General features: G+C 43.3%; 1 protein-coding gene across 2 annotated transcripts in view; it reads right to left on the reverse strand.

Annotated features, from left to right (window-relative positions):
- C5 (complement C5) overlaps window positions 1-12,213 on the reverse strand; it is a 71,541-nt gene that overhangs the window by 19,124 nt on the left and 40,204 nt on the right. The window contains exons 24-31 of one of the 2 annotated variants that reach the window (XM_053374005.1): window positions 11,516-11,728; window positions 11,186-11,261; window positions 10,137-10,296; window positions 9,696-9,791; window positions 8,304-8,475; window positions 6,822-7,027; window positions 3,829-3,981; window positions 132-194 (exon numbers count right to left, since the gene is read on the reverse strand). In XM_053374005.1, the coding sequence (XP_053229980.1) occupies window positions 132-194; window positions 3,829-3,981; window positions 6,822-7,027; window positions 8,304-8,475; window positions 9,696-9,791; window positions 10,137-10,296; window positions 11,186-11,261; window positions 11,516-11,728 (1,139 nt within the window). Of the gene's footprint in view, window positions 1-131; window positions 195-3,828; window positions 3,982-6,821; window positions 7,028-8,303; window positions 8,476-9,695; window positions 9,792-10,136; window positions 10,297-11,185; window positions 11,262-11,515; window positions 11,729-12,213 lie in introns of those variants that run through there. The other variant, XM_053374006.1, reaches the window with a different exon arrangement.

Genomic DNA, 12,213 nt, shown 5'->3' on the forward strand with positions numbered 1-12,213 from the left:
CCCACCCAAAACAAATCAGAACACATGTTCATTAAATAGCCAACGTCATCCATTCTCCCTGCAAACAAATCAGGATGAGTCCTCAGCAAACAGGTCACCTGGAAGTGACCCAAAATGATTAATTCACGTACATTCACTGTTGCTAAGCCGGTGTTGCTGCCTGTGCGAACCTCTAAGTCATCATTCAAGGGAGCCTGGATACGTAAAAAAAAATGCAGAAAGTGATGTTAGTGTAAATTAGATCCTCATTAAATTTGTGGGATTTAAAAAAAAGTCCTTATGATAATTCATCAGGAAATTTTAATGCAAATTACTTCTAACAGACACATATTTGTATCTGGTTCTGCCTAATATCCACACATTTTTGCAAAGCAGTTTTCCTAAATAAAATAACATACAAAAATGCATTGAACTAATATATGCCATTTTTATGCATACTTGACCCCAGTACATGCATTTGGCTGTGCTTCACTTCATGCATTCTCAGAAAGGGCAAATTAGGTAGGCTTGCCTTTAAATGCAAACCAAACCAAATTTCTCCCCCAGTCCTAGTGGTGCTGTTTTAGCCACAGCAGCAGCAGCAATGCAGCATTTTAACATTGGAAATAGAAGGGATGGTGATTCAAAAGGCATTTCAAAGCCATTTTGAAAAAGATTAAAATCCAGCCAAACATCTACAGTGGTACCTTGGGTTACATACACTTCAGGTTACAGACTCTGCTAACCCAGAAATAGTACCTCGGGTTAAGAACTTTGCTTCAGAAATCTTGCAGTGGCGGTGCAGTGGCCCCATTAGCTAAATTGGTGCTTCAGGTTAAGAACAGTTTCAGGTTAAGAATGGACCTCCGGAACGAATTAAGTACTTAACCTGAGGTACCACTGTATTACAGTCAGCCAACCATTAAAGAAAGTACAAATTGCAGTACTGTGTCCAACTAAATTCTGCTCAGAGCAGACCAACTGAAATCAATGTAGCCAAATTAGTAATGCCCATCAGTTTCAATGGGTCTGCTCTGAGCAGGATTAACATTTTTATTTATTTCATAAAATTTATATGCTACTTGGTTGTAAAAAAAAAACCAACAACAGCAAACAAACTCAAAGAGGTTTACAAAAAGATTAAAAAAAACATTGAGAGAAATTTACAACCCTACTTAAAAACATACAAAAGTTAAAATACTAAAACAGATTTAAATTACCTCAACTATCTAAGCATCTGAGTAGGCTTGTCTAAAGAAGAATGTTGCAGGGGGTTCCAAAGTGCAGGTGCTGCCATTCAAAACAATCAAGGTCTTATAAATGTGGGACGGGTATAATGTGGCACCTGTAGAAGTGTCAGTTCTGACTTCTGGTTTGGCTTGCCATGGTGGAGGGTGTTGATTACATCTGAGCCATTTCGCACAGGATATTTTGAGGATGAGATGGGAGTAATCATCCTTCCAACCACACCCCCCCCCGGGATGTGGGGGCAGCTTCACCTGCAGATTGCCCAACACCTGCCTCCATTATGAGGGGGCAGGTGGCACTGGGCACCTTGTCTCTCTTTGGCAACTCTTCAAAGTCGCCACTTGAGCGAACGAACTCCTGTTTTTAAGATGATAATTCGAACTTAATTAAAGGCCATGCTCTTAGCGAGGGGATTTAAACTGCTCTGCTAACTGATCAGCCACTGAGGAGTTAAAGGATTCTTAATCTTAATTATGGACTGGTATGTCGGAACAGAAAGGGGGGTGTCAAGAGTAGAAGATGGGAACTGAGGCTTCTAACCAAAGTACAGGCTTATCTTTTCTGGTATGAGATGAAACGGAGAGGTTTAGACATATGCCTGAAATAATTGGCAGAAAACCAGATTTCCACCATTTTGGGACGTGTCACAGGGATAATTACAGGTACGATAAAGAATCAAAAGCGAAAGACACAGATGAAAATAATCACCCACACAGAAACATATCGTTTTGATATAACTTGCTTGCTGGATGAACTCAGAGGCTGTGAAAACGAACGAAGGATTGACATTGGATTGATTTATGGGAACCACGTGGACTAATTAAGAAAGCAGTGCAAATGAGAGATGATCGCAATCCTCTGACCTAAGAGCCTGGGAAGTCAAACAAAGATTTATAATTTGGCTTAATATTTGGACTGCTTGATTACTGTATAATTTGGAATGTTTTTAATGTGGTCTTTATTGGATTGTTAATTTGGAAAACTTAATAAATATTATTTTTTTAAAAAAGAAGAAGTGTCATTTCTGCTAATCAAGGTTGTCAAATGGGCACATGAGGGATGACATGATCTTGTAGGTATATTGATTCCAAGTTGTTAAGAACTGTATATGCTAATAGTAACACCTTGAACATGGCCTGGTAGCAAATTGGCAGCCTGTGCAGATCTCTGAGCACAGGTGTTATACACTGACAAGGCCTCACTCCTGTCAAGAATCACGTGCAACATTCTGCACTAACTCCAGATCAAGCGCGAGGGAAGCTCCACACAGAGCACATTGCAGCAGTCCAGTTTTGAAGTAGCCAACACATAAACTACAGTGGTACATACACTTCAGGTTACATTCGCTTCAGGTTACAGACTCCGCTAACCCAGAAATTGTACCTCGGGTTAAGAACTTTGCTTCAGGATGAGAACAGAAATCGTGCTCTGGCGGTGCAGCAGCAGTGGGAGGCCCCATTAGCTAAAGTGGTGCTTCAGGTTAAGAACAGTTTCAGGTTAAGAACGGACCTCCAGAACGAATTAAGTTCTTAACCTGAGGTACCACTGTACTGTGGCAAGGGTTTTCCCAGTCCAGGAATGCCTGTAGCTTATGAACTAGTTGCAGTTGGTTAAAGACACTTCTAGCCACTGAGGCTACCAAGTCTCCAGTGACAGAGCTGGATCCAGAAGCACAGCAAACAGCAAACCTCCTCCATCAAGGGGAGTGCAACCCCATCCAGGTAGGCAATGGATCAATTTCTCAGACATGGGAGCCACTCACTTGCAGCAAAGATCACATCAAGAGTGTGCCCTGCCTGGTGTATTGGCCCAACAGCAGCCTCCGCATGGATATTGAATACAACCCATTAAAAATACTAAATCATAGCCTCAGAAGAACAAAGGGAACAAAGTTAAGAGTTAACAGTTATAGCAGGTAGCAGGTCTAAGAAATATTACAACATTCAGATATGCTACCGCCTGTTCAGTAATGGATCTATTAGACCCTTTCAAGGAAGGCACTCAAAAGGGTCCCTAAGGATCAATGATTCCATCATAATGCTGTAAGAAATCCATCGTGTAGTGTGGCAGCACTCATACTTTGGAACTCCCTGCCAATTGACACCAGGCAAGGACCTTCCCTATACTCTTTTGCTAAAACCTGCTAAGAACATTTTTGCTTAGACAAGCCTAACCAGATATGAAGAATGTTTACAAGTATTTTAATCTGTTGTGTTTTTTTAGCATCACTGATTTTAATTGTTATTTGAAAGTTTTAAATAGCTGTTTTTAAACAGCCATTTATTATTATGGTCTAATAACAATAGGCAATGTTATTGTTTTATTTGATTTGTAAATTGCTCTAGGTTTTTCTTTACAATTAAGTGGTTTATAAATTTTATGAAATAAATAAATATTCCATAGTCAAGACTTAAGATGACTGCTCATTGGAACTGCAGGTTACTATAGAAAATAACATCTAACTATTAACCAGTGGAGAACACATGTTATGGCGCTTTCTAAAAGGAAGGCTAGCTATTCCTGGACCACGGATTACCACAGGTTGGTTCTTGCAAGTACCTTGGGTCCTGGTTTCTTATTATTTATAATTCATACACTTACTTCCACAGACCTGCCAACATAATTGTTTTTTGTAAGCCTGTACTGATGAAAATCCCCATGGTTCTTGTAGGCCACTTTGATGTTCATGAACAGTGTCATCCGCTTAACGAGGATGGAATATTCGGTCAGGGCTTCAAGAGCAGTGATTGTGTCCTGTCAAATATAGCAAGGGGTTAGGAATTAGGAGCTGAACCATAGCCAGGTTTTATTTAACTAAGACATTTATGTCCTGCCTTTCCAAATATTCCCGCGGCGACATACAATTAAAAACAGCACAGTGCTACCATACTAACAAGGAGGAAACAGCAACACAATGTGAAAAATCAGCAAAACTATAAAGGCAATAAAAACACTTATTGTTCATTAAAAGCTTGGGAGCACAAGGCATTTTTAGCCAGACAATTGCATGGGCTAAAAGGAAAGCTGTCTTTGGGCCAGTCCAGGCAGGTGGTGGAGTTTCACGGGAGCAGTCTGCAACATGTCGTTGATGTAAGTATTGTGTACTAGCCATGGATTTATACTGGACTGTCCATACATTCTTCCCCTTTTTTAGTAGTTCTGTGATGCTGTCCCAACATTGCTACATTATTACTGCTTATAGAATAATTCTGGCACTAAAGTGTAACAAAAGCAGAACATAATAAACTGCAACAGGAAGGAGGATTTTACTAGGAAGCTGAGGGATAGTAAGTAACTAACTAAATTTTTATTTATACCCCTCCCTCCCTGGCCAAGACTGGGCTCAGGGCGGCTAGCATCAAATATCAAATATATTAAAACACAATCAAACAGTTGATTAAAATACAGCTTAAAAATTAGAATCAGGATAAAATTAAATGATTGCCCACGAATTACAACCATAGGGGTCGGGAACCTCAAGTATTCATCAGGGCCAGCTATCCATGTTGGTCCCACATGAGCCAATAAAAGAGCCAAAGAGGTAACTTACAGGGTCCCATATAGGGGGGTCAAACTGGGCCTGGACCAGGCCCTGTGGAAGGATGTCAAGTCCCGCAGGGCCCTGGTCTCCTGTGATAGAGCGTTCCACCAGGCTGGGGCCAAAGCCAAAAAGGCCTTGGCCTGGGTTGAGGTCAGTTTAACCTCCTTGAGGCCTGGGACCTCCAAGATATTATTATTTGTGGACCGTAAGGTCCTCCACAGGGCATACGAGGAGAGGCGGTCCTGATGATGGGGGATGATAGGGAACAAAACAGGTACAAAACACTATGTCCGCCTCAAAAAGTAGGATATTTTATAATCCATCAGGCTAATTGTACATCTGGCCCAGGTGTAGGAGCAGATCAGCAGGGTCACAGGGGGAGAAGGGTCTTTCCCACACCTCACAACTTTTCTTTTCTTTTTAAGAACAAGTTGTAGATACCATGCACAACATGCATACGCAACGAAACCAACCATAAGGGTGTTTGGCAAGGGACATTTGGGATGCTACCCATATATTATCTCAGCAATGCTTACAACAATCCTGAAAGTAGATCACCATGACTGTTCTTCTCAAATGGAGAATAAAAATGGGGCTGAGTTTGGGAGATTGCTTTGGCTTGCCCAAGCTCACATGGTGATCTTCACCACAGCTAGGCTGCCCACATTCAAGTCCAGTACTAGTGTCTAAGGCAGGGGTAGGGAGTGTGTAGCCTTCCAGATGTTGCTGAGCTTGGATGTGGGCAGCCTGGGATCAACCCTGGGCAGAAAATGGGTTTTCATCCCTATCTAGCATGGCCAAAGCTTAGGGAAGATGGGAGTTGAATCAATGTCTGGAGGGCCATAAGTTTCCCCATCTCTGGTTGAAAAGATTCAGGTAGGTAGCCATGTTGGTCTGACACAGTCAGAATATATGAAAAAAATGTCCAGTAGCACCTTAGAGACCAACTAACTTTGTTCTGGGTATAAGCTTTCATGTGCATGCACACTTCTTCAGATACTTTTCGTGTGCATGCACACTTCTTCAGGTATCTGAAGAAGTTTGCATGCACACGAAAGCTTATACCCAGAACAAACTTAGTTGGTCTCTAAGGTGCTAAGGAATGAGGGTGGCGCTGTGGTCTAAACCACAGAGCCTAGGGCTTGCCGGTCAGAAGGTTGGAGGTTCAAATCCCCACAACGGGGTGAGCTCCTGTTGTTTGGTCCCTGCTCCTGCCAACCTAGCAGTTCGAAAGCACGTCAAAGTGCAAGCAGATAAATAGGTGGGAAGGTAAACGGCATTTCCGTGCGCTGCTCTGGTTCGCCAGAAGCGGCTTAGTCATGCTGGCCACATGACCCGGAAGCTGTCTGTGGACAAACACCGGCTCCCTCAGCCTATAAAGCGAGATGAGCACCGAAACCCCAGAGTCGTCCGCAACTGGACCTAACAGTCAGGGGTATGTTTACATTTACCTAAGGTGCTACTGGACAATTTTTTTCATTTTTTTATATATTCTGGCTGAAAAGTAATGGAGCACACCACAGCCTTAGCGCTGCTACTGAAAACACATATGAACATAAGTTGAGTCTGCTCGGTCATCTGATCTAGCTTCTGATTTTCACAGTGGCCAACCAAATGCCTGTGGGAAACCTGCAAGCAAGACCTGAGCACAACAGCGCTCTCCTTTTACTGTGGTTTCCAGCAACTGATATTCAGGAGCATTATTGCATCTAGCCATGGGAGCAGAGAATAACCATCATGTTTAGTAGCCACGGATAGCTTTCTCCTTCAAGAATTTGTCTAATCCTCTTATAAAGCCATCTGCACTGGTAGCCATCACTGCCTCCAGTGGGAGTGGGTTCCATAGTTTAACTATGCTCTATGTGAAGAAGGACTTTCTTCACCAACCAATTGTGCTTCTGAAGGCAAAAAGGCTTGTTGCAAGGCCTCCAACGACATTCATAAATGGTTTGCAGACTCATGGAAGAAGACAGTTCTTTGAATAATGACCACCCTGTGTTGGGGGATTTATTTTATTTTATTTTATTGATATTGATTGATTGCAGAGAAGTACCTGTGTGGAGTAAAATCCACCGCCATATCTCTGTTGTTCTGACAACCACCTGATGATTGGAGTAGCGTAGTTTTGGTCTCCTAGCATTAGAGCGGCAAGCAAGGCATAAGCTGTAGTTTCAACCATCCTGGCAGTGTCCTCTGACGGAGCGTTTGGATCTAATTTGTTGAAGGTTTCTTTCCAATAGCGATACATAGGTGGGCCTGCTATTAAAGGAAGGCTAATGAAGATAAGTCACAGCGGGGAGGGGCAGAGTAAGGGACGGTGCCAGAAAAAAAATCACCTGGATGTATGTACATATGTATTACAGTAAGCCAGTAACTTATCCAGGGGTAACATTCTAGGGATTATTCCTAAAGCCAAATTGTGTACAGCTAAAACACATTGGGTTCAATGGCAGGGGGGGAGGGATTACCAAAGTCATTTTTCCTGGAATCCCACTCCCTTGCCACCCCTTTTTAATGTTTACTGCCCATCCACCCCAAGCTGAATGTGCACAAGTTAAATGTGTGCAAGTTGCTGGCTTACTGTATTTACATTTATAGACTGCCTTCCATACAGACATAGGAAGCTGCTTTATACCAATTGATCCATTTTAATCCAGTATTGTTTGCAAGGGCTCTCTGGGGTTTCAGGGAGGGCATATTCCCAGCCCTTGCTGGAGATGGCGGGGATTGAACCTGGGACCTTCTGCATGCAAAGCAACATTGAAAACCATATACAGTGGTACCTCTGGATGCAAACAGGATCCGTTCCAGAGCCTCGTTTGCATCCAGAGTAGAACGCAACCCATGTCTGCGCAGGTTGCGATTTGCCACTTCTGCGCATGCACATGACGTCATTTTGAGTGTCTGCGCATGCGCGAGCAGCGAAACCCAGAAGTAACATGTTCCGTTACTTCCAGGTCGCGGCGGAGCGCAACCCGAAAATGCTCAACCTGAAGCAACTTCAATCCAAGGTATGACTGTAAAACAAATTACAATCACAAGAATACGCATCTCAAGTGTCAAAGGACAGAGTGAAAAGAAGTGCACCTTCAGCATTAGGTGAAAACTGTATAGTGAAGGTGCCAGACACACCTCTGTGGGGATAGAGTTCAATAATTTAGGGGCTGCCACAGAAAAAGTCTCCTCTCCTTGGTAATCATTTTCCATACTTCTGAAGGTGCTGGAACCACCAAGAGGGCACCCTCTGCTGCTCTCAGCACCCAAGGAGGCTGTAGAGAAGGAAGCTGCCTTTCAGATATTTGATTGAGATCAGAATCATTTAAGGGCTTTAAACACTAATGTGAGCCCCGTGAATTAGGTTCGGAAACAAGCTGACAACCAACACAGCTGTTTTAAAACGGGTTATATGAGATTTAAATGCAACCCCAGCAAGTAACTCCAGGCTGCTGCATTTTTCACCAGCTGAAGTCTAGTGCCACCATCACTACGGGAAATCGCTATAAGTTGGGGAAATGGACGTTACTTGAGTTTTTACCTTTCACAAGGGCTTCCCTCTTCAGTGCATGGTAGGCTGCGCGTGTGCCAGGCTGCCTGGATCTTGTCAGAGTGAGGGCATAAGTAACTATTGCCAAGGGAAACGTGCTTTGTACAGAATGAAAATTTTGTAGCAAGTAATCTTTAGCTTTGTTTTTTGCATCTTCAATTCTCTGTGAAGACAAGAACCAAATGTTCTTATTTTATTTTATTTTTTCCTTGCTTCTGGTTACATTTGTACCATGCGCTTCCTCCACGAAGGAGGCAGCAGCAAACATGGTTCTCCCCCACCCTCATCTTATCATCACAACCACTCTGTGGGGCAGGTTAGGCTAAGAAATAGTGACTGGCCCAGTGAGCTTTGTGAATAATACTCTAACCTTACGTAATAAGACATTGTATTGGAAATGTGTCTGGTGCTTTTCTGTTCTGCTACGAAACCTCAGCATCAAACTATCCAGGGCATGAACTAGCCAAAGCTGAGCCCTTTAAGGAACACATGAAGCTGCTTTAGACTAAGTCAGACCATTGGTCCAACTAAGTCAGTATGATCTACACTGATTGGCTGTGGCTCTCCAGAGTTTCAGGCAGGGGGCATTACCAGTCTTACCTGGAGATGCCAAGGGTTGAACATGGAGCCTTATGAATGCAAAGCAGACCACTGAGTTACGACCCTTCCTCAATGGCCTTTGGTCTATGTAGCTCAGTTTCTGCAATAAATAGCAGTAGTTCTCTGGGGTTTCTCAACCCTGTCTACCGACATCAAGAATTGAACCTCGGGCCTTTTGCATGTAAAGTTGATGCTCTACCACCAAGCTATGGCCCTTCCCCAGTCCTTCCTTTAAAAATCCTGCTGATCTCTACAGGGGCGAACGAAGGCGTTGTGACACCCGGGGTGCAGCGTCACTACATAGGGTGCATGTGCGGCATCACTATGTACAATGCATGCACCGTACATAGCGACACCGCACATGTGCTGTACATAGGGGTTTGCCGGCAGTGCTGCTCCAGTGCCATACAGATGCTGCTGGTATCCTCGCAGCTGAGATCCCATGACGCTCGAGTGGCGCCGGTGGCAAACCGCTATATGCAGCACATGTGCAGCACCATTACGTACAGTGCATGCGTGCGACGCCACACATGCACTGTACATAGCGGTTTGCCACCGGCGCCGGGATCCTCTGCTCGCGGCTGTAGCCACAAACAGAGGATCCTCCACATGCGGCTGATACAGTGCAGTGGCTGCTCGCACCGCCGCAAGCCTCCGTGGGGTGCCTTCTTGTCACCCCCGTTGCGACGCCCCTAGATCTCTAGCATTCTTGGAATCTGACTGTTGGCTTGGAGTACAAAAATGCAGCCTGTGGGAAGAAGGAAGTAATCACACCACACGCACCTGCAACGGGCAGATATGAATTGATTTTTCAAATCCAATCAGAGAGAAAGCGGTGAGATACAAAGTCTTTTCTTTCTGTTCCTTAGGTAGTGTACCCTTTTAAAAAGCAACATATACAAACATGCAGTCAGACAGATGCTGATGCTGATAGTAATAATAAAAATAATGATTACCCACCCTTTATCAGCAGGTCCCAAGGCAGGTTGCAACTATTTAATATTCAGAAGTTAAAACAGATTACCAAGGCCAGTCCCTGAAAACACAGACCTCGGGTGTCAAAGATATTGTGTGTAGTCAATGGTCTTTATGATATACTTCACAAAAGCAACACACAAGACAAATCTGAGCGTAAATTAAAACAAAGCAATTTTCAGAACTGCAAATAATTAAAACTTAAAATTGCAAAAAAAACAAAAAAACAAAACAACCCAGTTTCCTTACCTGTAGTTTTACAGGTTGGTAGCTTGAAATCTCCCTGAAAGAACCATCTGCCATTTGACAGTTGTCAATCATCCACGTCAGAGAATTGCACACAGAATTCTTATCAACAGCCACATATTGGCTCACTTGTCCCAAAATCCTTAAGGCAAAAGCTGTCAGCCTGCCCCAACAACAAAATAAAACAAATATATTTCCTGAGGAAAATCTGAGCTGGCCGCTAATTTTGAAATGAACTCCTACCCACAGCCTGCACACGCACATTTGGGTTCTGCAATTCTGAGCAAACAAATAAAGTATTCCATGGCAAGTATTTAAGGTTAATTTTCTGACTGAGCATCAAACTTGATGACTGCTGTATTTATACTGTGCTGCTCTATGGCTTTAAATGTTTCACTCATTCACTAAGGCAGCAATCCGATATGCAATTACCAGGGAGCAAGTCCAGAGAACCCAGCAGATCTTACTTCTTGGTAGATTTGTCTAGGATTGCACTGTAAATGTGTGACCTTTCCAGCCCATGGACTTATAACCCATGGACTTCAGCTGCTGTGAATCACTCTTTTGCTTATACCAGGAGCTCCAGAGGTAGGAAGTGCATGATTTTGCCACAACTTTTAGTGTGAACTTAAGGTAGAAAGATGACAGCAGATGGCAAAGTGCTGCTGCTACCTGTGAACAAACTAGCAAGAAGTGCTTGATGTTGCTTGGGAATTCTAAGAAGCCAACAGCAACCCTGAGTGACAATTGGTGCAGCTCTGGAAGATTGTGTCTGCCACCTTGAAGCAAAATGGTGCCCAATAGTATCCAAACATAGATGGAAGCCTGCTCATTGATCTCAGGAACCCTCTTGCAAAATGTTTTACAATATCTTGAGAGATGTCTAACTCAGTGTAGATTTGAAAAGTTGAGTCTGCCATCTTGATTCAAAATGGGATCCTACGGTATCCAAACACAAACAGAAACCTGCTCCTCAACCTTAGAACCCATTGTGTCAAATTGTGTTACTATATAATAAGAACTATATTTGTTAATATATATGGAGAACTCACCAGGCACTGGGCTCTCCGTTCTGCCACATACTGTATGAGAAATCTTTCTTCTGGAATGACAGGATGCTGACAAGTCCTATAAAGTACATAAAGCAGCATATTCAACGTTTATTCCACTCATGCTACTACTTCAAACATTAGGAGATCATTCACATTGACTATTATCTCCAGAAAGAGCAAACAACATCTCGATAATGCCAAAGTTCCCTGATATTATGCCAGTCATAAGCCTCTGGCTAAATTATCATCACAAGGTACGTTGTTTTGGTGATCATGCAAGGACTTCAGGTCTACCTTACCTTGAAAGAGCACAAGGGAATACTAATTTACCTTCTTTCATCTTCTTCCTCAGGTTAACTTTTGGAGTGATAGTCCCTGGGCCAAGTATGTCCCAGCTGTCTGTCCTTTCTAGGTAGTCATATGCATAAAAGACCGGCACAACATTCATAAGCTCAGTTTCTGCACTCCCCTTTGGGAGGTTGACAAGAAGATTTAGCCCTTCTGGGCTGACAGCTACATTAATCACTTCACCTAGAAGAATTCCTGCAAAAGAAAAATGGTACCATGAAATTCTGTCCTTTTTGTTGGTGGGCAGGTGGAGGTTGTCCATGCTGCTGAGTTGGTATAAAATACGGGGCCTTTATGGAGGTGAGACCCAGATACTGGAACACTCTCCTAGGAGAGCTCTACTGTTAGCTACTTCTCACAAGGCAGTTAACACTCACTTTGTTCCTATTCTCTGAGTAACAGGTTAGATTACACCAAGGGTGGGGAACCTCAGGCCCAGGGGGCAAATGTGGCCCTCCAGATCTCTATCTTGCCCTTGGAACTCTCGCCAGACCATACACTCCTCTTCCCAAGCCATATGCCTCACTGGCCCTGGTTTGAACCCATAATGTTTTTGCCTGGCTGGAATGTGTCCTTAAACTCTTGCTTACTAGGTTAGAGGAAAGAGAGGCATGTGTGAGTGTGTGTGGAGAATAACCTGCTGTACAAGGCTAAAATTTACATTTGTTGCTCCACTCACT

This window comes from Podarcis raffonei, chromosome Z (genome assembly GCF_027172205.1).
Source record: "Podarcis raffonei isolate rPodRaf1 chromosome Z, rPodRaf1.pri, whole genome shotgun sequence".
In the NCBI taxonomy this organism is placed as follows: Eukaryota; Metazoa; Chordata; class Lepidosauria; order Squamata; family Lacertidae; genus Podarcis; species Podarcis raffonei.